Source organism: Solenopsis invicta, chromosome 15 (genome assembly GCF_016802725.1).
Source record: "Solenopsis invicta isolate M01_SB chromosome 15, UNIL_Sinv_3.0, whole genome shotgun sequence".
NCBI classification, from domain to species: Eukaryota; Metazoa; Arthropoda; class Insecta; order Hymenoptera; family Formicidae; genus Solenopsis; species Solenopsis invicta.
The window spans coordinates 7,294,968-7,317,615 of NC_052678.1; the positions used below are offsets into that span (position 1 = coordinate 7,294,968).

Sequence of the window (22,648 nt, forward strand, 5' to 3'; positions counted from 1 at the left end):
TGCAATTCCTTCGTCCCAACGAACAATCCAGCGCGTATAAATAAAGCCCTCCACCTTTAATTCGTTGATCAAGATCGTCGGTTGCAGGATCGTGGACTTGGGCAAGGAAGAAGCGTCCGCATTGAGGCTCGAGGTGTAACCGCATACGGCTACCCGGCCATACGGCCTCATCTGATACATGACCGTATTAGAGATATCTCCACCGACCTGTAAAGTTAATTAAAGTGGATTTTAAGTTTAGCTAATCAGAGAGAAAATAGTTTTCAATCAGGTACAAATGGACTTTTTAACCGTAGACAGTGAACAATGATTATTTTTGACGTTTTTGCTAAAAAATTCTGTCGAGAGTTGACCAAAGAAGATAAGAATTATTATTGAAAGCAATGATGTATTTTTAATTGAATTAAGATGTAATATTATCTTATCAACGCGCACATTATCGAAGTAACAATCAACGCCTTGCGGAGCAGCTTTGCGTAGACTAGATGCAACCGACATGGTTTTGTAATTGATGACGGAATCAAAGCCCATTTCCTCAGTAAGCCACTTGCACTTCTCGTCAGAGCCGCATATACCGATTACAGTCAGACCAAGAATTTTGGCAATCTGGCCCACATGCGAGCCAACTCCACCGGCGGCTCCGCTGATGACGATTGTTTCGCCAGACTTTGGTTTGCATATCTCTATCAAGCCGAAATATGCTGTATTGCTGCAAACAGGAAAGCTTCGTATACATAGACTTCCGATATACACCGCTGGTACTAAATATGAGTATTTATTGTTTACGTTACATATATTGTACATGTTCAGTATTGGCAGCATAAATTTTGAAATTACACAGCCTAATTTAAGGCACTGAAAAAAGAATGTGGTATTTATAATCAAGCTTTAGTGAAATAATTTCAATGACATGTGTAAAAATTAGAAAAAATTAATGAAGAGATTTAAACTCCCTGATTTTTCTAGCATGCTATATCACAACTGCTTCACTGATCTCATAACGATTTAGTTTCAGTCGTCTATAATTTACCTTATCACCTTTTTTTATATTCATACAAATGTTTAATTAATGAAAAATTTAGTACTTATAGATTAATAGTTAGTTTATCCAAACATAATAACAGTAATCAATCAATTACTAAACAATTAACAAACAAAAGTTGAATAATTTGTAACATATAATAAGATCCATTAGCATATGATTTATTAACTTCTTTTATTAAGTTATAAAAATAGAATTATTTTTCTTTATTGTTATAGTCATTAATAATTTACGTTTCTTTTTCGCGAGTTAAGTGTATGTCATTGTAGAGTGATGTAAACACATAAAATTTGTGCAAAAAGTCTCACCCCGGCATTCCCAATACACCTAGGCCAAGAGACGGCGGCAAGTCACCTATGTCCGGTAAAATGTACGGCTGTTGATGAATCAACGTAGCATCAGCAGGGATCTTTGGATTGACAATCGTATGAGTTCTCCAGCCTAGGTTTCCGACGATCCTTTTGTCGACCGGAAACTCCGGATTCTTAGATTCTATGATCTTGGCGACCTGTCCACCGAGCATCGTGCTTCCAAGCGGGAATTTTCGCATGTACGTTCTCATATGCGGATCCACAGAAAAGTATTCAGCTTTTACAAGATATTCTAGAAGATAAAAATATATGATTTCAATATTCGTTCCAATAATTATTTAACAAAAAATAATTATTTATATCTAATAATAAAATTAATGTCTATAATTAAAAGAGAGTCGTATTGATCTTGTAATTTAATAATTAATAAATTTTATAAATTCTTTTCGAATTTTAAATTTGCTTATATCTTTTATACAACCATGGGAAGGTAGAGAGCATACTTGCAGTAACATGCTCATTTTTATTAATTACTTATCGATGATATACTGGCATAGCAGTTGTCACAATTATGTTATTTTTCCTACCTCCGTTCTGTAATGGTGGCAATTCCTCTTCTAACAATTTTAAATCCGTCGGCTGTGCTTCGTTCACGAAATGATTTACTGTCACGTATTTTCTCGCTTTCACCATCTTGCATAATTACCTCAGGAAAACTTTTGGATCTAAGACTAAGAGATTCAAATTCAGTTTTTTTCTTGATGCAAATATTTCTAGAGAATTCTTAATATAATATTTAGAATGTTTATATAAATGTTAAAATTTTTCACAATTTCTGTATAACTGTATAAAAAATAATTTATAAAAAATTTCTTTTATTCATAGAACACTTTACAGAAAAGCTAAAAGAGTCTATATTTTTTCTTCATACATATAAATAAAAAATTCCAAGATTTCAAATTCTATAATTTCTGAAAAAATTTATAAAATCTGAAAAAGTGTACGATATTTTTCCTGAAATTTTCAAAAATTAAAATATAACAATTTTTTAAAAATAATATAGAATAGAGAGCAAGGTTATTATAAAAAATTTTTCTCCAAAGTTTGCAGTGATTTTGTTACAATTACTGCGAAGAAAACAAGCAATAACGACTATAAAGTTCTAAAACGTTTTTACACTGCTTTAAATATCCTTCACAACTTTTTGTATTCACACATGAGTCATTTCTATATCTACGCAAAGATATGCAAATTAGATGTACTGAAATACGCTTAGAGTTTTTCTTAAAAAAGCAGAAGAAGACTAACGAAACGCACTCTATAGAATTTCATGTTTAATAGTTCTGAAATAAATAGTAGCTTGAGTTTTATCTTATCAATGGTTTTTTGCAAGATAATCGCTAAAACAAACGATTGGAAAGCAAAGAGTTATTTTATCTAGAAACTCGAGCAGTTATGTAATACAACGCTATGCATAATTGTACATATTTATCGGACAAGATTTCTGTCAATTGCGATTTAAAGGTACACTGAAGTTTGATAGATTAAAAATATAATAAAATTTTGATTAAATAAACAGAAAAATTAGTGTTAAGATTTATCAAAAACATAAAAATATTTAGAATGAATATTATGTTAATAAATGCATTAAAATCGCAAGCAATTGTAGTAATTTTATTGCAAATATCGCATATTGGTTTTAAATGGATTTTGAAAGAAAAATCTATAAATATTTCAAAAATATTTGTGATGATTTATTTCTTATATGTATAATTACCTTTGTAATATTTGTCTATACAAATTGAACAGTTACATATTACAATGTATACATTTTGTGCATATAAAGAACAGGTTTCATTCCTTTAATCTTTTAAAAATATTAAAAATATTAAAAATTTAGATATGAAATTGTGAGCGGGCAGGAATACTTGTGAGAAACGTTAAATTTCAACGCCAATCAATGTTTACACCTGCACGACCGCTTTACCGGTGTTATTGCCGCGCAGCATGCCGGTGAACGCTTCGAACATATTCTCGAAGCCCTTGGTCACAGTCTCGCGATAACGGAGCTTGCCCTCGCGTATTAATTTCAAATTATATCCAATTCCTTCATTCCAACGATCAATCCAGCGTGTAACGATAAAACCCTCCACCTTCAATTGGTTGAATACGAGAGTAGGTTGTAAAATCGTACATTTGGGCAAGGACGAGGGGTCCGCGTCATAGCTTGAGATGCTCCCGCACACGGCTACCCGGCCGAACAGATTCATCTGATACATGACTGTGCTCGAGATATCCCCGCCGACCTACAAAGTTAATTAAAATAGATTAAATTTTAGAGGAGAAAATAATATCTTTTAATCAAATAAATCTTTTAACACTAGAGCTACCAAAAAAGTTAAAATGACTACTTTATAATTATTTTTAAAATTACTCCAATTTATAGAAGTACATTTTCTAAGGTGCTCAATAACTTTTGTAAATATATATATATATATATATATATATATATATATATATATATATATATATATATATCCCAGTACATATAAGTTATAATTATATAAATATTAGTTATAATTTTTTACTCAGTAATATAATTGCTATGTAAGAATTACATTGTTGAGTAGAAAATTACATTTATATAACTGTAATTTGATGTTTGTTGGGGCATAATTAGATTAAATCAATTTTCTTGCATTTTTATTTCTTTTTTTGCAAAAAATCTGTTTAATATACTTAATAGTAGAAATTATTTGTTGGCATTTGTTTCTAGTATTAACAAAATTGTGATGTATCACAAAAATTTTGATAATTATAGATGATCATCTTTGCTTCCAGTGAGAAATATTCTGTCAAGAGTTACTAAAGAAAAGTTATAGAAAAGCAATGATCTGAACGTGTGTGTAATTAAGTTGAAGTAAAACAATATTATTTTATCAATGCGCACATTGTCGAAGTAGCAATCAACGCCTTTGGGAGCGGTTTCGCGTAGTTTGGACGCGATCGGTGCGGTCTTGTAATTGATGGCAGAGTCGAAGCCCAATTCCTCAGTGAGCCATTTGCATTTCTCGTCGGAGCCGCATATACCGATTACAGTCAGACCCAAATTTTTGGCAATCTGTCCCACGTGCGATCCGACCGCACCAGCGGCTCCGCTGATGACAATTGTTTCGCCAGATTTCGGCTTGCATAGCTCCATCAAGCCGAAATACGCCGTGTTGCTATAAACAGAAAAGAGCTTCGTGTAAATAATTTATATCTTCTTGCAAACAAGAATTTTTATTTAATGCTAGTATTGATTCATGAATAAAGCTCGAAGTACAAATCAACGTCGCAGCAAATAAAAGACATAATTGCTCTTTTTCGTTCGTTAAATTTTATTTTACGTCTTTTTCACGATGCAATAAGTATATGAGTGCATGTCATGGTAATGTGATGGTATAAGTACGTTTGCAAAAATTCTCACCCCGGCATTCCCAACACACCTAAGGCAAGAGAGGGTGGCAAATCACCCATGTCTGGCAAAATGTACGCTGGTTGATTCATTATGGGATTATCCGGGGTATTTGGTTTGACAATTGTATGAGTTCTCCAGCCTAGGTACCCACAGACCCTCTTGCCGACCGGGAAATCCGGATTCTTGGATTCTATGATCTTGGCGACCTGACCGCCGATCATCGTGATTCCAACTGGAAATCTTTGTACATACGGTCTCATGTATGGGTCCACAGAAAGATACTCAGCTTCCGCGAGATATTCTAGAAGAAAAAGATATAAAAGATCTAAAAGCTCTAAAAAAAGAAAAATTCAAATTTAACTATTGCTTAAGAGCAAAAAAGGGAGGAATCAAATACTCAATATACTATGCAAAAATTGTTAAATGATAATATTTTATAAGTTGATAACAATATATTTAATGTTGAAAGATTTAGAATCATTTATAGAGAGGTACATGTGAAAGTTTACAATAGAATTCTGAAAAGTCTGATAGTGGAGAGGTAATAAAAAAAAATAAGCCAAAAGATATATGTGAAGATCCTCACATAGAACGTGGATTAAATCAGACTGCTGAGCGTACAACAGGGGAAGAGACAGTGATTGCGTTCAGCGAAAAAAGCTGCTTTGCAACTATTGTAAAATTCTTTTATATGATTGATTTATACATTCAGATCCGATAGGTATTAACAGCAAAAACCAATCATCTTAAAGAATTTTACAACAGATGTAAAAAGAACTACTTTTTCTGCTGAACACAAGCAGTGATTGTTAACAAAACAGTGATATGAGCATATCTTTAAAAATAGAACAGTAAATTTGAATTTATAATTAATCGCAGGTGTTTTTGCATATTTTTTTGTAGAGACCTTTAATCATATTTCAATGAAATTGTAATTACATAAATTAAAAAAAAAATGAAATTGAATCACTTGTTATCTTTCGCAGTACCAATCTATATCCTTATTACTAAATAAAACAATTTGTTTATTTATCAAGAAATTAATGCTGTATATTTTGTGCAGATCATTTTACCAATGCGCCTTGAATAAGATATGTAAATTAATCGCGTCTATGTTTAGTTCTATGAAATATTCATTGTTAAAATATTTATTGTTTTGTTTTTACAGTAAAATATTTTACTGTAAAAACACTATTTTGTTCTTGAGATATTTGTGTGCTGTGTGGTTAAACTGTAAAGATGCCAAATCATGCAGCAAAAAAAAAAAAACTAAGTTTATCCTCACTCTATTGATTCTCGCTAAAGTGACTCAATGAAGGCTCAAAGTTCAACTCATTAAATATTCTATGCGCTACAGTATTCCTAAAATATTATTCAAATATTATTCAAAATTAAAATAATATTAAAATAATATTCCAAAAATATTATTCCATATAATGTTTTTAAATATTATAGGAATATTAATGTTATGTCCACTTTGTATAATATTTGTGGAATATTATTATTTCAACATCCGTAACAGAATATTATGAAAATTTTCTACCAATATTATTTTTATTCAAAAATTAATGTAAATTATTATGAATAAAATATTTATAAACTTTACAACTATTTAAAAATTATAATATTCCTGATAATTTAAAAATAAAAAGTAAATCATATTTCATACAATATTCATATAATATTATCAGGAATGGTCGTATAACTTTTATTAATATTAAATATCTCTATTGTTTAATATTAAATAAAAGTAAAATAAACGTGAAAAAATTGTAATAATTTGTAATACATCAATAAAAATGATAATTTAATAAAAATATGGCACAAAAAACAAGTTTTGCAGAAAATCCGAATATAAATATATATTGTAATCTATTAGTTAATTAATAGTTGATTTTATTGATAAATGATTTTTATACGTTAATAATCACAGGCAAAAAATAAATGACACTTTTTATGTTATAACTTTTTAACGCTGCTTTGGTAATGAAAATGGAATGTAATCAACGGAGGTAAAACGCTATCTCATGCTGACTTTTCTTTTTTCTTCATTTCGTGAAAAGATAAGGCGTGACAGCTTTTCAATGTTGCTTTGCATTTGGGAGTAGAAGTGCCAGCGAAATTTTGCCGCATAAAGCTTTGCTAGGTTATGTCTCAAGTTCTTCACCGGTTGATTCATTATAGGGCCACTTTCACCAACGCCGATTAACTTAATCACTGATTAGTCTATCGGAATGGACCAATCGCATTTGTCGTTTTTACTTAACAACAAATACGATTAGTCAATTCCGATAGACTAATCAGCGATTAAGTTAATCGGCGTTGGTGAAAGTGGCCCTTACTGCTCAAGTTTTTCTACTATGCTCCTCATGTCATTTTTCCTACCTCCATCCTGCAATTTCGGCAGCTCCTCCTCTACCAATTGTAGATCCGTTGGCTTCACCTCGTTCTCAAAATGTTTCACCAGCACATATTTTTTTGCTTTCATCATCTTGCGTGGGTGTGATGAAAACTGTCGGATCCAAGAGCTTGTTGAATTCGGTCTTGTCGCTACAATTTCACCAGCGTTATTGCAAAAGGAACGGGCAAATTCTTTTATCAACTTATTTCTTGTATCAATGAATTCCAATCTTCTCCAATGATTCCACGACAATAACTCGCGCCTCAATACTTTGAACATGTTAGTCACGATCATCTTTTATTTGTATTGCAAGTTGAAAGTCATTCCAGGTAAATAGGATTGAATCTCTTAAAGTGGGGAGAAGCGGATAACTTGAATTATCATTTCTTATCAATATTCCACGTAAAACGTGGGCACTAAGATTAAAAAAATTTGTATATTGAACACTTACGTAACAAGGTAACAGAATACGCGATTGAGTATAATCGGTTATTTTTATTTCTCGTCAAAACTGCAGCAGTTACGCAATACAACACTGTAATTTTGTACCATATTTATCGAAGAAAATTATCAATCGAAACGCGACGCTTGATCGGTACATGGAAGTGCGCTGATCAGAGAAATATACACAATATATATAGGGAAAATTGTGTTTAATACGACATACTGGAATAAAATGGGCACTCAACAGTTGAGCGAGTGCTCGCTGTTATTGGCATATTTTTCTAGATCTAAAGCTCTGATTGAATGATCTAGAAGAATATCTCAACATGTTGAGTGCTAAACGCGCCCAATCTTTTCATGTTTTATCATTAAGTTTTTTTATAAATTTTTGTTGCACTTTCATAATTAACTTTTGTTTTTAAATTGGATACCTTAAATAACATCTTGGATAATATTCGTGTGCCATTTTGCCCAATATCTCAGGGCAAAATAAATAATTACGTTTTTCGTTTATAAGTTATTACAAAAATATGTCAAGGTAATGAAGGTTTTTAAACATTTATATTAGCAAATTATGTTTATGCTGAGAGTGTATCTAAATAGTTTTTAAATATTGCAAAATAAAATTTAATAAAAAAAGATATGTCATTTTAGGCATAATTATCCTATATGTGTGAATGGCTGTGCTCCTCTCGTGGAGCACGCAATTAAAAGTTACAAACAATCTCAACAGGATTCCTAAAATAATTATATAAAAATAGTAGAACATATTTATCGAGCATCTAATCCTTTCCACATTTTTATAATAATTCGTCTCGGTTTACCTTATAAAATTTATATGCACTACGTCAGATCTACCATACAATTCAAACTGAATTATATACAGACATCACGAGACTCGCCACGCCGAACTTCAAATAAAAGTTGGAAAAAAAATAGTTTTGTATTTGTGAACCCAAAGAAGAGACGAAATCTTTAGGAATTTATACAATTCTTTTACGTTTTTTTGCATTGTAATATCGTTGCGCGATTATGGTCCGTAATCCATGTAAAAACATTAATCAATATCCGTGCTGCAACTCCGGCAATCTCAAAATTGTATCTAATCTATGTGGTCGTCTATTGCGTTGTCTTTCTAAGGCGAAAACGCAATAATGCGACTAAATTCAAAAAAGGGTATTAATTTCTTACATTTCCCTATATAGAAGTATAATAATAACAGTGTTAAATTGACCAATAATTATTTTTTATTTTTAGTATTAAAAGCACTGTTGGTTAATGCTTTTAATACTAAAAATAAATAATAATTACTTGCCAATTTAATATTGCTGGTATTATATTTCTGTAAGGATTTATGTCACACAGTACATTCTTACTTTTCATTCCCATTGGACTTCAATCTATTATTTAAAGATCGAATGCAAAAGAAATTGTTAAATTTTATGGATCGTTTTGCTGTAATGCCCAGCATTTATACGGTATTAATTTACCGAAAGCGTTTCTCGTATATCTCATTGCAATCTAGAAAAAAGATCACTCTTACAAAAATTCATGATACAAAAAAAAGGCTCGGTATTATTTTCGATATGTCAGAACAGACATTCGTTCGATGAAATTGCCACCTCACTTATCAACTCTAGATACGCAAACATGTGTACATTTTTACTTTTTCTTCACGTCTGTGTATTAAAAACCATTAAATCAAAACAGGAAGTTATCAGTCTTCTTATCAGAAGAATATTAAATATGTTCTGGGTTAAAACAGTCTATATTTCATATTAATTTTTAATCATTTGTTTTATGGCAAATATTTTCCCGAAAAAACCCATGTGACAATAATTTGTCGTTAATAAATAATTCTATCGATTACATTAAAAATTATCGGTTACAGTCAGTTACAATAAAAATTATTTAAAAATAAAGCTTACAAGTCGTAGATTAATGATTTGAATGAGCACTGAAATATCTATATTATATTATCTATATAACTTTGTTTGTGCATATTACACTTGCAGTCATTTAATTTTTTAACACCACACACTTTTCACGGAATAAATTATTAGTTGTTATCTCTTTCATAATCCATCAAAGTAGTGAGGTGAGAATATATATCAACATCTTTATTTATATCATTAAATAAATTAATAATCTCTATGTTATACGCTAAATTTTCTACATATATATATACACAATTTGAAAGTCTGATATAAAGTTATCTTTTTGCACTTTAGAAAGCACAACTGGAAAATCAGGAACGTTATTGTACTTGATAATGAAGAAGTTAAAATGGGATGAGAATGTAAGATAAGTATCATTTCAAAGTAGCAATTAATTGATCGTCCGACATCGATTTTCCCATTCCCATCACCTATTCCTTTACATCTGTCCTGTAATGTCACTAATGTTTCTTCTAATTCTTTTATCTCTAAGTACAGTCAAGTATAATTTTCTAACGAGGAAATATCACTTTATAATTATCACGATGCTAAGATGTGGTAAACAGCAATTAATTCGATTCGCTCAATATAATTGATAATTGTTGGGTGAAGTCAATCGCGTTAACACGATTGGATCTACGACAAAAACGCTAATATCGTTATATTTATGTTAATCTCTCTTACTGAGGTCTTAATAAATTATCTCTTATCTGTTATCTCCTTTAGTTGAAGTTGGAAAAATCGGTTTTTAACTTGATCGATGGCGTGGAGATCTTGATCTGTGGTTTTACAGGATCAACTGGCCGGGTGTGGCGTTGCGCTTGCTGATGGGTGGTTCTCACAGCATTTTCCAATTTAGTTTTCAGCTCGGTGGACTGCGACATTAGCGTCTTAAATTCCTAAAGATACAAAAACAATTTTTTTTACATATACTCGAATCACTCGGGATTAGAAGATATTTTTGAAATTACGTACTTGCGGATACTTCGGCCCAATCTTATTGAGCCACTGAAAACTTTGTTGATGGAGGCTCGCTTGATATTTAGTAGCACGTTGGAGCTCGTCTCCTTCCAGTAGGTAATTGATTAAAATTGGTACGAGCAAAGTCAACATTTGGATACCTGGTAATTTCATGAAATATCACATGTATGATAAACACACTCAAAATATATATGTTTAGTAAATGATTAATAATTGATTAACATATTAAGAAATTATGAGACCGCACTTTTCACACACCTTGTAACAGATCTCCTGTATAGCGTGTAACATATATTACATTAACATTTTGCATTAACGTTCTATGAGCTAATCGTAAAACAATTTTATAGTAGAGATTTCTCATAAGTTCAATTTAAGGCTACGATCCACTTGACGCTACAAAAGCTTCGGAGCATCCTTTAATTGGTCAATTTGTAAAATTCTTTGTTCCAAAAGGTTAATCAAATACTTCGAAGCATTTGTAGCATCAAGTGGAACGCAGCTTAAGTAACATACGATTAGGGAGATCGGCAAGTCCTATGAGAGCTTCCACTGTACTGATGCACTCCAGCGTAAAAGTCAAGTCCATGTCATTCGTCACCTGTTTGCTCTTGTCGCTATATAGATATTCTACCAATCGCGGTGCGAGCGCATGAATGTACGGCGTGCTTATATTACGTTCCGGATGCAGAAATATCGTTCTTAACGTTTGCACGCACTTCAGCTTCACCTAGCAAGATTATTCAATTATTTTCAAGATCTAATTATGAATAATATTTTTTTCTTAGTGTCATCAGCTCACCGTTAGGTTTTCGGATTGGAAAGCATGTCGAAAGTGATTAATGCATGGAAATTGCAAATTCGGAGCGCTCACTACGTCTGGTGACGCGTGCAACACAAATACTGCGATACCTAGCATCATCGCCACTTCATCCATTTTAGTTTCATCATGGCCTATAAAAGCAAAACAGATAAAATAAAAATAAGTAAAATATATACATATTACTTTTTTCAATTACTATTATAAAAATGTCATATATTTTGATATGAGGAACGTGCGTATAATATATATTTCATTCTGAATTCTGATATTTTATGAATAAAACATACGTTTAGTTCCATATTCCTCCTATAAAGGCTAAAATTAACATACCTGTTTTGGCAAGATCGATAATCTTGGCAAGCGCGCTTCGCAGTAACCCCGTCCATTGCTCCTCACTCCTGTGATCCCGCGCGTATTTGTTACTGATAAGACTCTTGACGCAGTGCAATGCGGCATGAACTGGCGCTTCCGAACCGGATTTGGTGTTATCGTTGTCTGTACGCACCGCGGTTTCGCGTATCACGCCTGTCGCCAGATACAGCAGCGTCGGGAGAATTGCCACTGCACCTTTAAGAAACAGGATAAATTACTATGAAACGATTAATTAACATTAACGTATTTAATTACGTTGGCACTTTGCAAGACTACCTTGTGGGGAGCATAAAGTGGGAAGAGATTCCATTATATTAAGGGATGATGCGATCAGCTTGCCACTCTTCTCAGATGGTACATATCCCTTCTGAGATAAGATGGCAGTGGCACCGCCAGGATTTGGATTCAACGCTGGTATCTGTCGCACCAGGAGACACAGACACACCTCCAGGACAGCAAACACTAATGATTTGCCAGGCGTGAGCTCGCCGCTTTCTTCTCCCTCGCCCAACAAATCCATTTCTACCGTTTCATTGCTTTCTTTATGTGTCGATGCATTATCTGTTATAAAAAGGTATACATTTTTTTAATATACGTGTATGCAATGTAAAAAATTGTTAAAATTACTGAAAATAATTTCAGAGTTAGCGTACCTTTGAGTTTCAACCTTTTCCTTTCAGCAAGATCTTCCTGCGCTGCTTTCATCACTTGTTTCAATACTTCCATCACTATCATTTGAATGACATAACTCTCTCGTGTTAAAAGTAATCTTTAAAGCAATAAATGTATCAATATTATTATATGATAGAAAAATAAATTGTACTTTCGCACATGTGTACATACCTATGAAGAACATTACATAATTCGATGGGCAAGGAGCGATCCGAGATAAAGACTTTACGTGCCCATGTTGAATCGAGTAATGTATATAATGCATTTAAACATGTCTTTATATTTTGCGGGGATTCGGAAGAGCGAGGGCTGCACAAAGCTTCCATACATATACCTGCGAATAATTATAATAAAAAAAGAATGTTATATAAACGTATAAAGTAAATGTTGATATTATATTTAAGCATTTTAATGCCTTATACATTATATACTTACCAAATAACAAGTGAAAACGTTCAACATTTGCGTTAGTTTTAGAAGTAGCGGATTCATCGTTATTATTAATATTATTATTATTATGATGATTGTTATTATTAGCGAGATTTGTCGTCGCTTTTTCCTGATTACTGTCTCCGATTTCGAATCCTCTAGCATTGAGCCAGAGAGTTGCGGCGTGAAGAATTGGCGCCCACGATTCTACATAGTGAGGACGCGCGGATTCCATAGTGTCTGTCGTGTAAAAAGCACCACCATCGTGCGGTAATTGACTGGAGAATTCTAAGAAGATATGATAATAATTTTAATTAGTTAAATAAATCTAAAAAAAATATGCATAATATAAAAACATAATAATATGATAATGTGTAAGAAGAGTTTATTTCAATAAAACATGTATCTATCATAAATTAATATGTCATATATCTTATTGAAATAAAAACTTCATTTGCTATTACTCATTAATATTAACGTTTACATAATTCTGCATTATTACATTTCAATGTATTAAAAAATACCTGGTGGCAAAGAAAGTAATGCATGATCTCTCAACGCGGATAACCAATGTTGACTTAGACTCAGAAGCTCCGGCTGTACGAGGCTCAATAAACTTTCGCTTTGAAATTCGAATTCTCCAAAATCCTCCTCGTTGACCTCGTCGACTTGATTTGCGTTTCGATTAGTCGTATCTTTGCTGTTCAATGCGGATCCATCTCTTATCATCGCAACTACATATACCTGTTGAAAAAGTCAAATTTAATTTTCTTTTTCTTACAATGCTTAGATCTCTCTTTTGTCCTTGCTTATGCTATTTCTATATTGAATATAGAGACTAATATTTAATAATATACCTCTGCCCATGCTTTTAGAATCGCCAATCTCTCCAACGTCGACAAGCTCTCGTTGTACAACTGTGGTCGAGTGTTACCTTCTCTTAATTTTTCCAGAGATGACACAAGTAACTGATGTACTCTTCGTAGATCATTAAGATCCCTAGCGACGCCGCTACCGATCCACGCGCTGCAAGCTTCACAGGCTGCAGCTGTAACATGTGATGGTGTTTCCGCGGAAAAGGCTGGTCTTAAAGCAGCTCCGACCTTCAAACATATTTCATTTATTTAACAATGATAATTATTAAACGCAATTGTAAAAAAATAAAATAACATGAGATTTACCTGTGCTTGAAACTGCTCGAGCAATAAGTGTCCGGGAAACTCCGGTTCGGGAACTTTGGCGAATTTATCAATAATCTCTTGCAAAGTTTTGAGACCTTCGAGCCGCAATGGATCACAATCACTCGTCGCGGCCATGAAAGCCATGCGCACCAAGTCCGACAGATGTAATACCAGAAAATCTCCTGTAAGATTCCAGCGAGTATAAAAATCAAGTCTGTGAAGAAATGGAAATGTTAGAGCTTTATTAATCATACCTTTTCCCTTAGATTGCTGCATCTCTTTGGCCAGGGCAAGATCAAAGTGCGCTTGCTTGTTATTCATGCAAGCCGCGACAATACGTCGGACGCATTGCGCCGCGAAAACTCTCGTTGGCCATCTCGGTGTGATAGACGGTCGCTGTTTGGTAGATTCGTCAGCGTGGAACTCAGCTTGGTCGTCATCACCCTCCGCATCTGCTGATTCATTATCAGCAGTGCTATCTTCCGCATTCGCCGCGTTACCTTCCTCGATCGTACTCGATTCTATGTAACAAAACAGAGTATATCATTCAAGGAATTTTTCGTCAACGATTAATTAAAAGAAGAATTCGACTGTTACCTGTGGCTATCGTGAGAACATCTTTGCAAAGTGACAACCATTGAGACAAGTTATCAGCCGCTAGTATCTGTAGCATGCTCGTCAAAGTATCGTGAATATCTTTAATTAGTTTACTATCAGTTTCCGTGTCCAGCATACTGAATAGCACGCCTGGAAGACCGGTCTCAGTAATAACGAGACCTTCTACTACATTAGTGTCTCTGCTTTCGTTAGCCAGTGTCATCGCGTGCTCGCATACTTCTTTCGCTTCGCGCTGAGCAAGTTGCCGAAGACACGATATTGCAGCTTTACGCAGAAGCAAATGATTGCTGGATAGTGTACGCTGTAAAAGATTAATCAAGTAAAATTATGAAAACTTTATGATAAATGGTATAGTGTTTATAAAGAAGCCTTACACATAATGTAGGAACAAGGGAAGACAAATTGACGTGTCTAGGTGCAAAGAGATGTAATTGTTGAAGGCAGCCGGTTGCTTCGGCTTGGACAAGTGGATCCTGATGATCCTGCATAATGGCACACGCGCACAAAAATGACGACCGTGCCATGCAAATCGTTGACGTGTTGCCTGTAAAATCAATTGTTCAGCAAATTATATTACTCAAAAACTTCAATAATCAACTATACTTTGCAATTGTTCTATAATCAGTTAAGTTATGTATTTACCTTGCAATTCTGGTCCTATCGTCGTGATAAGCGCCGATAAAACCTTTCCGATGCATTGATGCACATCAATGTAAGAGTGAGGAACATTGAGAAGAAGAGTAAGTGCTAAGGATAGCGTAGGTTCCACGTAACCCCTGAACATTGGTCCACCGGAATCAGCTATCAGAGCTAAAGCGTGCAATGCCCAAACCTTAAAAAAAAAAGTTATTTTGTAACTTTTTGCTGAAAATATATATCATGAAAATAAAGCAACATGGCACTATCTTACTTGTACTACAGGAGACGAATTATCCTGAGCAAGCGCGAGCAGGATGCTAACGCTAGTGTTGAGATGCTGGCTAGAGCCCATTCCGCCGACGTACTTATGAAGGCAGCCTAACGCCAACGAGTGGCCGGTTCTGCTGGCCACGTCACGCGCCGATTTCAAACGATCAAAACTAGTCTGCGCCAATTCCGCGGTAAACTTGGGATCGGAGATCACCTGGGCCATTCTGCCAACCGCTTCTCCCGCTGCCCATCGTAGAATAGGATTGCTACTGACCAGCGTACTGATGATAAGATTAGTAGCAGATTTCTTGACGTCCTCTTGTCCGAAGCCTGTTTTTGCCTCATTGAGACCCTTCAAGCCACTCAATACAGCAGTAAACACGTTCATTTGTATTGCTTCCTGTCTTCCAGATTTGGTATGCTTTATGCACTCGCTAAAATGATCCAACATCTGCAGTCTGTGCTTGTTTGCTACACGTGGGAATATCTGGCCGAATAACGCAACTGATAAATCAATTACTGCTACACCTAACGGCAAGGGACCAGGAATCATTTCAAACTGTAATCATACGCAATAAATTCGTATTATAATTTTCTCCATATAATTCACAATAATAAAATTTGAAAACTAATTTGTAAAAGTATTGTGGACTTTTTAAATTTATTTACATATTATAGGGAATGGCTACTTAAACTTACGTGTGGCATTGGTCTATAAAGACAGCATGTATTATGTTCCAGTGCGCCAGATCCTGCAGCACTATTTGGTTGAAGCTGAAAGAAAGATCGTAAATTATAATAAAGTACAAATTTTAGATTGTAATAAAAAATAAAGCTGCATCATACAAATCCTAAAAAAAGTATTAAATAATTAATACAGATAAATGTACTTTTTTTATTAACATAAATAAGATATAGATTATTTCAAACTTACGTGAATAAAATGTTATATAATAAATACATTATAGAATGTGTATATAATGTGTAAAATATTCTTTATATTCAAATTAAAAAACAAAATACTATACATGTTAACTAATATTATAATCAATTAATAACATAATAAAATAAAATAATATAATAATATAAAAATGAAGCGGGTATAAAAAAATCTGTTTTATACATAAAATAGTTTTATATGCATATATGTATAAATGAAAGCAAAGAAAAAACCAAAATAAGAAAACAAAAGGCATGTTTTACAGAACACCTTACTCACATGTTCCAAATCTGCCCTTCTGTTTGGTTCCATCTAAACACGAGGGTATTTAAAAGTTAACGCAAAAATTATCTTTTATAAAAAGTTACATTGCAAGAGAGAGTTTGTATGTTAATTGTTAAATAAAATATGAATTGTACAGATATAAATTTTAAGTAGAAAGATTTTACAATACCATATGTTTTAATTACAATTTTTTGTTATTGAATATTAGAAAAAGGTATGAATTGTATATAAAACATGTAGAATTAAAATTAATTGGTCTGAAAATTGAAGACTCTCTTTAAGACAGTGATACTTTTGTAAGGTTTTTAATTCTTAAACAAGAATCATTCACAAACAAGTAATGACACTAGCCAAGCATTGGAAACAAAGATGTTATTTACTGGAATAAAAACACACAATTATTATAATATAAAATAAATAGACAAATTTACTCACTTGGTCTTCTATTGTACGATGATCAGTCTCCTGTAGCCACGTACCAAGAATCACAGAATCGTTAGCGTGACAAACTACACTCAATAAAGAAGTAGTTGTATTTCCTGGATTATCTGTAAGCGTGAACTCCGATACTAGCATCCTCAAAAGATGCGTGTAAGAACCTGTATGACACCAAATATTAATGCAGGCAAATCGAGGAATAAAATATTAATAGATTTTATAGTGCATATAGATTTTACTTTCGAACATTTGCGGTGGTAGCAACAACAGCGTTTCGTATAAGCGCAAACGAACCATAGCCGCAGGAGCTTTCAATTGTTGGCCATAATTTTTCAAAACGGGAGACAAACTGAAAAAGATATATCCTAGTTGTAGAATCACTCAAAATATTTTCTTTGCCGCATTATATAATAACCATATTAATATTTACTTCGTCAACATTGCCAGAGCAGATTCGATCGGTGTGAGTAATCGTCGTGTAATATCGTCGTTCAGAAGTTCCGGACAGTGTAACAGGAAGCTATACATAGCGGATAATGCGCCGGCACGTCCTTCCAAAGTCACTTGCCACGTGAAAGCGTCACCGCGAGCTTTCTCACTCTCGAGTTCTTTGTTCGAACGCGGGAAAGAATTTCTCCATAGAAGTAACATTCTCGGTAACAAGCCCTTTACTACTGCCGTACCTAAATACATATAAATTATATATGCATATACAACTCATATTTAAATTATTTAAATTATTAGACATCATTGAATATTATATCTATACCTAAAGTCATTATCGCTCCTATTAATAGCCATCCTGCATGCGTACGATTTAAAGATAAACGACTGTTCTGACTCGCGCTTCTTAAAAGCTCTTCCGCTGTATTGAAAATTATCTGAAAATCAAAAACTCGATAAATTAACCCCGCGTGCTTAATATAATAAAAGATGACATATAAGTGCGTGTATACCTTTCCCTTGGTGTGAGGGACTCCCAAAGGTGACAGACGAACACTTCCCAGCACTGCGGCAAGAGCACTGCTATAACCAGCTATAGCTTCCGGTGAGCTACGCATATTTTCAATCCCGTCAACGCAGCGGTCGATCAGAGGTGTTATTTGACTCGGTACCGCCACGCATATGCATCGTAAGCACCAGGAAGCCGCTAATCTAGCCGCTTGACACGGATGCACCAAAACGGCCATTATGGCATCAATCAGACCTGCGACAAATGCACAATTAACCGTTTTCTCCAAATTATTTCTACATCGAAATAACAAGATATTTTATATATGCGAATACATACTTAGAGATTGATCGGATAACAAATTCGTGGCTGTAGTACCTAATCCCAGTATCAGATTGCCCATTTCTTGTAGCGCACACACTAATAAGTGTTGGCTGAATAATGTTTCCTGATTGCAATCTTTGGCGTTTTCCGGACTGAAATCTAATAAGACCACACTAAGATTACGCACAAATATACATTATTTATTATTCTTACCAATGGAATTCATCTGCTTTAAGATGATATGCGCTATCTCTTTGCAAGCAGCTGCTTGAGCGCCTTCCCCTAATAACTTGCCAATGGTACCGCGTAATATAAAATTCACGCATTTACGCGAGTATACCGCCTCGACGTGCGAGCTAGCGGCTTTCGGGTTTGTAACCAGGTCTAAAACGTGGGCGATTAACGCGCCAATGTTTCGTTCCAGCCAAGTACCGCCCAACATTTGAACAAATACCACGTACGCCTGTAATGGCGATCATCAAACGTTTGCGAGATGTTTTATTATGGAAAAATATATTCCTCAATAAAATTGAAGACTTTTCAATGCAATAGAAACAAAATAGCAAATAAAAAAATTTATGTAACTCTGCTTTTTAAAAAATAACAATATAATAACAATATTTTTCGCATAGTCACATAAATTTGTATTGTGAAAGTGTTAAAGATGCATCTTTATAATTGCTTACATGTGTCACTCCAACTCGCACTTCTCTATTTATACTAGAACTTCCTTTTATGATTTCGCCAGTTCCTTTTAAAAAACCGACGCCGCCTCTTAAAAATCCAGACATTAAGATATTTAACACTTCTTCGAGCGATGCCTGCTTAACACCTTTGTTGTGTGCAACTATAAAAATATAGATTGTTACAGTAAAATTTTAGTGCATATATTTCCTTAATATATCTTCATTTGTATATACCTGTAGGATTTTTTATCTTAGGTGAAGGAAGCTGCGTCATTGCTACCAAAGTGCCAAGCAATTTAGCGACGGAGCATCTCACTTCGTAATTTGAACCTTCAAATGCCCGGAAGCATAGCGTTGCGACGCTTTCAATTTCGGTCGTATATAAAAATGGAGCATGATTCAACATCTCCAACAAACACTGTAAAATTATTGTAAATGTAGAAAACGAAGCACATGATCAATACATCTTTTAAAATATAAGTACCTTGGCAGCAGCACATCTCACTGCCATCACTCTGTCGGTCAGGTAATGCCTGGAAACTTTGTATATCTCCTTGTGCACATTGGTTATCGCAGATCCCATACCAGCGCACACCTAATTGAAGGAAAAACACATTACATAATTTTATTTAAATAGCTCAACATTTTTTACAAGATTGTTCATCACCTTTTCTAACGTGTGCATAATTTCTATACGTGTTTGCGATTCCGCGGAACGCAAGGACTTTATTAGGATCTGAACAGTCTCCTCGTACGACCTGCCCATCATTCTTCCTAGTTTTTCGTACATGCATCCCACACAGCAGATAGCAGCTCTAGAGAAATGACATGTATATGTATTGCAGAATTATCTCAAATTAAACTAACAAAATTAATAGTGATCAACACTCACAGTTTTGTGGGTAAAAAGCTTGGCGAATCATCCTTATTCCTCAAGATATCATTGCACTTGTTGACAGTATCAAAGAGCAGGAATGTGTCTCCTACGCTGAACAAAGTTGCCAGGCATCTTGCGATGAGACGTCGGGTTGGTGGACCAGGCGCTCCTTGCATGTGCCTGGTTAATTGCTCAACTAACTTTTGCTGGCATCCTTTAATGTCACTCTTCAAACAAGATTTATCACAATTAAAAATTTATCATAAATGTTTCGACAGAATAATTTCACTTTTCCTCTAATGCATACAACAGCTATCAATATTAAGGTTTTAAACCAATACCTTTTGAGCGGCAACCAGAACCTTGTCCAAAAAGCGCAACCATTCAAAAATGAAGACTGGTCGCTTAGCCTCCGGAATTTGATTAAGAGCATCCTCATTGAGGGTCAAACTATGACTCAACTCCATCATTGTTTTAAGTAAACGCACGCACGCACGCACGCACAGGCTGCTCTCAAAATGTCACTCAATCTCCTCCTACAATGCAATTAGATTAAATTCCACAGTGACAGATTCTCTGCCACTTTACAATATTATTGGCTAACGACATACAGGCTTGGATTTAAAGTGTTGAGAAAAAATATAATGTTATATACCAAGACATTATCGGGGTATGTCTGTCGTGTATTATTGTCTTTTAGGGTCTGTCGCATGGATATACGCGAGAACGCGATAGAACTCTCGACGTGGACTTACACACCACAGAAAACAGCGGTTCAGATGTCATCAATCGATGTGAAGAGACATTTTCGTGGCACCATGCATCCCTCGTCACTCCATCACTTTCGCGCTCGTGCAGATTAGTAGCGTCTCGAAAACCGCATCGTCCCAGGCGTTGTCGTAGTCTGCCTCCGTGAAACTCCGAATTTCCGCAACGTCGAACGATGCCACCTCCGTGCGGATGACAAATTTTGACAGCAAGGTTAGGACAGATCAGACTGGGTCACTCCAAGTCCAGGCCACGTCTGGTGGTGGCAGGACTGTCGCAATTGCGGCAAACCAGCCACTTTTGAAGATGCATTGCGACGCAACTTCGTATAATGCATCGTATCCGACACGACGGATGTAGAGTACCTCTAGTAAGAAAGACTTATATCAGTCAAAGTTCGAAATTTGTGAGTAAAATTTTTTTTGCGAATTTCTCCAATATCTCTGTGTTCTGATAGCCCCCAGAATAGTTCTAACTTTTATCATAATGGATCGAATCGCTAAAGTGAAAAACGAAAGAGTTATATCAAAGTTCCAAATTTTTGAGTAAAATATTTTTTTCGCCTTTCTCCGATATCTTTGTGTTCTGATATCCCCCAGAATAGTTCTAACTTTTACCATAATGGATCGTATGGCTAAAGTAAAAAACGAAAGAGTAATATCAGTCTAAGGTCCAAATTTTTGAGTAAAATTTTTTTTGCGTATTTCTCCAATATCTCTGTGTTCTGCTAGCCCCCAGAATAGTTCTAACTTTTATCATAATGGATCGAATCGCTAAAGTGAAAAACGAAAGAGTTATATCAAAGTTCCAAATTTTTTAGTAAAATATTTTTTGCGCCTTTCTCCAATATCTTTGTGTTCTGATATCCCCCAGAATAGTTCTAACTTTTATCATAATGGATCGAATGGCTAAAGTAAAAAACGAAAGTGTTGTATCAGTCAAAGATCCAAATTTTTGAGTAAAATTTTTTTTGCGTAATTCTCCAATATTTCTGTGTTCTGATTGCCACCAGAAGAGTTCAAACTTTTATGATTATGGATCGAATCGCTAAAGTGAAAAACGCAAGACTTATATCAGTCAAACTTCGAAATTTTTTGTAAAATTTTTTTGAGGATTTTCTCCAATATCTCTGTGTTCTGATAGCCTCCAGAAGAGTTCTAACTTTTATCATGATGGATCGAATCGCTAAAGTGAAAAACGAAAAACTTATATCAAAGTTCGAAATTTTTGAGTAAAATTTTTTTTGCGAATTTCTCCAATATCTCTGTGTTCTGATAGCCCCCGGAAGAGTTCTAACTTTTATCATAATGGATCGAACCGCTAAAGTGAAAAAAGCAAGACTTATATCAGTCAAAAATCGAAATTTTTGAGTAAAATTTTTTTTGCGTATTTCTCCAATATCTCTGTGTTCTGATAGCCCCTGGAAGAGTTCTAACTTTTATCATAATGGATCGAACCGCTAAAGTGAAAAAAGCAAGACTTATGTCAGTCAAAAATCGAAATTTTTGAGTAAAATTTTTTTTGCGTATTTCTCCAATATCTCTGTGTTCTGATAGCCCCTGGAAGAGTTCTAACTTTTATCATAATGGATCGAACCGCTAAAGTGAAAAAAGCAAGACTTATGTCAGTCAAAAATCGAAATTTTTGAGTAAAATTGTTTTTGCAAATTTCTCCAATATTTCTGAGTCTGATAGCCCCCAGAAGAGTTCTAACTTTTATGATAATGGATCGAATCGCTAAAGTGAAAATCGAAAGACTTATATCAGTCAAAGTTCGAAATTTTTGAGTAAAATTTTTT

General features: G+C 34.3%; 3 protein-coding genes across 8 annotated transcripts; all 3 read right to left on the reverse strand.

The window, feature by feature from the left end:
* Positions 1-64: 64 nt before the first annotated feature.
* LOC113002668 (prostaglandin reductase 1) lies at positions 65-2,358 on the reverse strand. Of its 2 annotated transcripts, none has more exons than XM_039458120.1 (3): positions 1,941-2,358; positions 1,351-1,645; positions 65-709 (listed from the first exon to the last, which is right to left on the reverse strand). In XM_039458120.1, the coding sequence occupies exons 1-3, from the start codon at positions 2,044-2,046 to the stop codon at positions 268-270; spliced, it is 843 nt and encodes a 280-aa protein (XP_039314054.1). In that variant the 5' UTR covers positions 2,047-2,358; the 3' UTR covers positions 65-267. The 2 variants fall into 2 exon arrangements, with proteins under 2 accessions (XP_039314054.1, XP_025994544.1); XM_026138759.2 differs by having other exon boundaries at positions 657-855; positions 1,941-2,347.
* A 725-nt stretch (positions 2,359-3,083) lies between these two features.
* Positions 3,084-7,550, reverse strand: LOC105198923 (prostaglandin reductase 1). Its single transcript, XM_011165777.3, has 4 exons — positions 7,199-7,550; positions 4,823-5,114; positions 4,304-4,577; positions 3,084-3,659 (listed from the first exon to the last, which is right to left on the reverse strand). The coding sequence occupies exons 1-4, from the start codon at positions 7,506-7,508 to the stop codon at positions 3,318-3,320; spliced, it is 1,218 nt and encodes a 405-aa protein (XP_011164079.1). The 5' UTR covers positions 7,509-7,550; the 3' UTR covers positions 3,084-3,317.
* A 144-nt stretch (positions 7,551-7,694) lies between these two features.
* Positions 7,695-21,075, reverse strand: LOC105198922 (HEAT repeat-containing protein 5B). Of its 5 annotated transcripts, none has more exons than XM_011165776.3 (34): positions 20,842-21,075; positions 20,424-20,618; positions 20,098-20,309; positions 19,873-20,020; positions 19,690-19,800; positions 19,440-19,623; positions 19,206-19,366; positions 18,733-18,982; positions 18,535-18,678; positions 18,200-18,450; positions 18,013-18,124; positions 17,674-17,926; positions 17,483-17,592; positions 17,241-17,404; positions 16,800-16,832; positions 16,280-16,354; positions 15,582-16,139; positions 15,314-15,503; positions 15,046-15,215; positions 14,651-14,972; positions 14,308-14,574; positions 14,054-14,235; positions 13,730-13,975; positions 13,397-13,616; positions 12,879-13,160; positions 12,615-12,777; positions 12,425-12,540; positions 12,048-12,332; positions 11,730-11,966; positions 11,379-11,530; positions 11,093-11,306; positions 10,835-10,849; positions 10,571-10,716; positions 10,318-10,494 (listed from the first exon to the last, which is right to left on the reverse strand). In XM_011165776.3, exons 2-34 carry the CDS (start codon positions 20,550-20,552, stop codon positions 10,318-10,320), a joined length of 6,279 nt encoding a protein of 2,092 aa, XP_011164078.1. In that variant the 5' UTR covers positions 20,553-20,618; positions 20,842-21,075. The 5 variants fall into 5 exon arrangements, with proteins under 5 accessions (XP_025994538.1, XP_039314053.1, XP_011164078.1 ...); XM_026138752.2 differs by having other exon boundaries at positions 20,838-21,075; XM_026138753.2 differs by lacking the exon at positions 10,835-10,849 and having other exon boundaries at positions 7,695-10,494; positions 20,842-21,074.
* Positions 21,076-22,648: the final 1,573 nt, after the last annotated feature.